The following is a 5,072-nucleotide window of genomic DNA, read 5'->3' as shown; positions in this document are numbered from 1 at the left end:
CAGGCAGAGGCACTGTGTGTGTAAAGCTGCAGAAGGCTCATACCCACTGCCAGTTCACTTAGAGCTGGTCAGTGCTCCCTTCAAATTATACTGATTTGACCATTGTTTCCACTACCAAGTCCATGTCCCCCCACCCCCACCCCCCGCCTCCGTCACACACACACACACACACACACACACACACACACCCAGCAGTACATTCTCCAGCAGTACATTCTGCCCCCTCTCCTTGCCCCCTCTTGCCTGCTACAGCCTGTTCCCCTCACAGCTGCCAGAGGGCGCCTGTGAGCACCTGAGTCTGGGCACATCCCTCTTGTGCTCGGAATCCTCCATGGCTGCCACCTCACCCAGAGCAAAAGCCCCAGTCCTCCCCTAAGCCCACAAGGCCCTGCGTGCTCTGCCCTGTCCCTTCCCAGCCCTCACCTCCTCCACACTCCCCCTCACTCACTCTGCTCGAGCCACCCTGCCTGCGCCTTACACATACCAAGCGTCTTCCCCTAAGGGCTTCCTTTGGGCCTTTGCGTTGGCTGTTCTCCCAGTCTGGAAGGCTGTTCCCCAATACCCACATGGCTGCTCCCTCCCCTTACTCAGGGATTTTTCACCTAGCTAGCCTCTCCGCAAGGCCTGCCTGCCTACTTGCTCTACAATCACAGCCCCTACGTCCTTGCCCCTTCCCTGTCTCTCTCCTAGCTCTGACTTCCATCCACAGTTCCATCAGATATTTTGCTTCTTTATGGTGATTATGTCTTCCTTCACTGGGCTGTCAGCCCCATGGGGACAGGGAGTTTGGTCTGTCACTACTGTGTCTGCAGCAGGCACTCACTGAATTTTTGCCAAATGCCTGGGAGAATGCAGGATTCACTTCTGTACCCAGGGCATAGAACTGGAAAAGGGAAGGAGGGCTGTGGCCAGCTCTGCAGCAACTTGAGTGCCGGCAGAAGATTCTAGAATATGTCACTGGGTGGGCTCTCTGAGTACCTCCAGAGAGTTTTGGGCAGAGGATGGATGTGGTCAGGTGACTTAGATGGGTTGGCTGGGCAGGAGCACCTCATCCTCTCTGTCTTTACTCTCTTCAACATCCATCCTCCTCCAGCATTCATGCTCCTTTTTCCCCTTCTCATCTCCTCTGCATGGGAGGTAAATCCAGCCTCCCAGCCTTTGCTGGGCTGTGGCCCCTTGTCCTTGGGAACCCCTTTCTCCCTTCTGCCTCTCCAAATTTTCCCTCCACTTCATTCATTTAGCACTGGCTCCAGAGTCTGTGGTATCTCCCTAGCACCTAGCACAGTGACTGGCACAGTTCAGATGCTCATGGGTTCTCAGTCCCAGAGGGAGGAACATTGAGCAATGTGGTCACTAGGGCAGTGGCGGCAGTGTCACGAGGCCGCTGCTCCACCATCTTCAAACCTGGAGGCACTTTGTATCTGTCACGGTACACCTCACTGCTCTGACAGAGACACCCCAGCATAAATACTTCTCAGCGATTGGAGCTGAGAAGACCCTCAGTACCCACTTCCCTGTCTTGGTGCCTCCCTGCACCCAGCCCTTTTTNTCTCTCTCTCTCTCTCTCTCTCTCTCTCTCTCTCTCTCTCCCCCTCTCTCTCTGTGATTACATCTCCCAAGCTCTCACTGGGAAGAGGCTTAATTAAAGCATGCCCGCTGACGTTTATTTAAAAACAACTAATTACCCTACTCGGCCCTATGCCGGCCCTGGGATCCTGCACACGCCACAATTAGTGCCCCGAGCCTGCCCGCCCACCCTCACCGATTACTCAATTATGGTCCCCATGGCGGGTCCTGGTGGGGGCAAGGGCAGGGTGATGAGGGAAGTAGAGAGAAGGAGCCTGCTGGCTTTGTCCCTTCCTCTGGGCCATGCCCCCTGCCTGCCTTTCCCAGCCCTATCTGGAGGGCACTGGCAGTGGACGCTGCTTCCCAGCGCCTGGTTATATAGCCCCACTCTTCAGAGACCCACAAAGGGGGAAGGGGCATTGTTCAGCCATGCCCCAGGGCCTTGGTACTGATCAAATCAGCTGGCACCCTCTGCTCCCCCAGTGCCCAAGTTTTCTGCCCATCGGGTCCTGCCTCATAGCCCCAGCTGGGCCAGGAGGGGCCACTTCCACCCTCAGACCCATGTGAGTGAGCCCTCCACCCCCGACCTGCCTCCCAGGCCTGGGAACAGCTAAAATTAGCTGTGGAAGCAGATGGTGCTAGAGGAACACATGTAAAACTTTCCCCCAAGTGAAACAAGTCACCCCAGAAAACCCCAGGGCCCTAGCTGCCATTCTCCATGGGCCCCCAGTTGACATTGGAGGGACCAGATATCAGAAAAGGGGCCTGCTTAGCTCTGCTACCATTATGCACTAGTACCTTCTCTTCATCTACAAGTGACAGTCCCCCCAACGTTGGAGCCTCCGGGGTACTCTGTGCATCCCCACTTCCCTCTGGCACCCTGTAGGCTGGGACCAGTGTCCGGGAAGTGGCTGCCCTGGCAGGCATGGACCGTGCCAAGCCTGCTCTGTCCTGCAGAGACTCGCTGCCTTAATCATCTTAATGAGAACAGTAATTAGCACCATGTCTCACTGAGAACCGCTGCACATACTGCACCCCTCATCCTGGCTCTGAGGTGGGAGCTGTCAGCTCCTTAGGGAAGGGAACAGGCACAGAGGTGGTCAGTGATTGGACAAAGCCACCAGCCAGGGAGTGGCCGAGCTGGGATTTAAACCCCTCAGTCCAAGCTCTCAGTCCCCGCATGGCACATAATGGGGGCTGACATGTGACAATGTGAACCCACCAGGAGCTGAGCCTGCCTAGAGTGTGTTCTGTCATTGCCACAGGATCCTGCGATGTTTCCCAGATGATAATGAGGAGGCCCCAACCTGTGGTGCCCTCGATATGCCCAGCACCATGCTCAGTGCTTCCTTCACAAACATCCTCTAGTGCATGGACTCCTCACAGTACAGCCCTGGACTCTGGGCGCCCATTTTACAGATCAGGAAACTGAGGCCCGGACAGCAGTGTCCAAACTTGAGTGTAGAGTAGAATTGCTGATGTAGATCCAAAGGCTCCTGCTTTACCGCGAGATCCTGATTTGGCTTGGGTGGGGGCCCACGATTTACATTTTGAACCAACTGCCATCTGTTGCTGTTGATCCCTGGGCCACACTATGAGAAGCCCTGGCCTGTCAGCTGGGAAGTGGCAAAGCCAGGCACCATGGTTTCTTCCAGAACATGAGTACTTTCTCCCCCCCCCCCCCCCCGTCCTGCCCAGTGCCACCTTTGCCCCTTGGATGGGTGGTGTGAAGTTAGAGAAGTGCCCAAGATCACCCTCACTTCTGACACTAATTGTAATTCAGGGGACCCCAGACCACCCCAGGTTTGATGATTCACTAGAAGGATTCACAGAGTTCAGAAACGCTGTTAAACTTATCGTTGTAGTTTATTACAGTGGACTGATGCGGATTAAAATCAGCCAAGAGAAGAGGTGCATGGGGCAGCGTCCAGGAAAGTTCTATACGTGGAGTTTCCGGTTGTCCCCTCCCAGTGGAGCTGTGGACATGGTTCACTCTCTTGCAACACTGGGTGACAACACACATGGTGTACTGCCAACCTGGGACGCTTCCTTCAGCCTGGGCGTCCACCGTCTTTACTGGGGCTGTCATGTAGCCATGACTGACCGCCCCCACAGCTGACTGTGATCTTCAGCCCCTCCAGAGGTCAGCTGATACTTCATGACCCAAAGCTCCCACCCGAATCCACATTGTTAGTGTACTACCTTGCTAGGGCTGTCTTGGGGGGCTCAAACAACAGAAGTGTATTCTCTCACAGTGCTAGAGGCTGCAAATCCAAGATCAAGGCATCGGCATGGTTGGTTCCTTCCAAGGGCCGCAAGCGAAGGATCTGTTCCGGGTCTTTCTCTTTGGCTTGTAGATGGCCGTCTTCTCCTCATGTCTCCACATGGTCTTCCTCTGTGTGTGTCTCTTGTGTCCAAATTTCCTCTTTTTTATAAGGACACCATTTATATTGGATTAGGGCCTACCTTAATGGCCTCCTTTTAACTTGATTATCTCTGCAAAGACCTTGTCTCCAAATTCAGTCATATTCTAAGGACCTGGGGGTTAGGACTTCAGCATAGGAATTTTGGGTAGGGGGACACAATTCAGCCCATAACAACGCAGACTATTTGGCGTGGCCCAAGGCCCCTAGGTAAACAGACTGTCTTATCAGACAGAACATTCCAAGGGCTTGGAGGGCACCTCCCAGGAGCTAGGTTCCCTTTGAGAAGGTTAATGACCTTACTTACTATACAGGTGGGCACACTGAGAAGCCCATTTTACAGATGAATAAAGTGAGGTTTATATAGCCTGTGTCCTGGGTACAGCTAAGCTAGAGGAGGTACCTCCTCAGCGGGGTCTTTCCTCCCTTCACTGTGACCTGAGTGTGATGCCCTCACCTGTTCCCCACAGGCCTGAGCCGGGCTGGGCTCCCATTTGGGCTGATGCGCCGGGAGCTGGCATGTGAAGGCTACCCCATTGAGCTGCGGTGCCCAGGCAGTGATGTCATCATGGTGGAGAATGCCAACTACGGGCGCACAGATGACAAGATCTGCGATGCTGACCCTTTCCAGATGGAGAATGTGCAGTGCTACCTACCAGATGCCTTCAAGATCATGTCGCAGAGGTGAGGGCCCCCACCCGGCTCCTGAGAGGAGGAGTGGCATCAGTTCCTGGAGTCCTTGAATACAGTGCCTGTCCTCCACGTACCCCCTTGCCAGTGCACCCCGTTTCCTGAACACCTACTAGGTTACCAGGTGCCACGCAAGTAGTAAAGACCCAGCCCATCCCCTCCCCAGCCTGTCTCCCCCACCAGTCTATATCCCACCCCCTAACATATATGAGCCTAATGCTTCTAGAAGCTCATGCCAAGATTATTGGAAGGCCGTGGGGGCTTGCAATATAAAGGCAATAGCAGGACAGGGCGAAGCTGTCATGGGAACTGAGGGAGGGCCCAGAGGTCTGGTCAGGCTTCCCTGAGAAGGCGACATCTGAATACAGATGACACAAGTGCATAGGAGTGCCT

At 54.5% G+C, this 5,072-nt stretch overlaps 1 protein-coding gene across 3 annotated transcripts in view; it reads left to right on the top strand.

The window, feature by feature from the left end:
- ADGRL1 (adhesion G protein-coupled receptor L1) overlaps positions 1–5,072 on the top strand; it is a 58,317-nt gene that overhangs the window by 21,733 nt on the left and 31,512 nt on the right. For all 3 annotated transcript variants that reach the window (XM_019664179.1, XM_019664181.1, XM_019664180.1), the window contains exon 3: positions 4,460–4,673. In XM_019664179.1, the coding sequence (XP_019519724.1) occupies positions 4,460–4,673 (214 nt within the window). The remainder of the gene's footprint in view (positions 1–4,459; positions 4,674–5,072) is intronic.

Source organism: Hipposideros armiger, unplaced genomic scaffold (assembly GCF_001890085.2).
Source record: "Hipposideros armiger isolate ML-2016 unplaced genomic scaffold, ASM189008v1 scaffold_417, whole genome shotgun sequence".
Classification (NCBI taxonomy): Eukaryota; Metazoa; Chordata; class Mammalia; order Chiroptera; family Hipposideridae; genus Hipposideros; species Hipposideros armiger.
The sequence above is the reverse complement of the archived record's forward strand: the minus strand, read 5'-3'. Positions and strand labels throughout refer to the sequence as shown.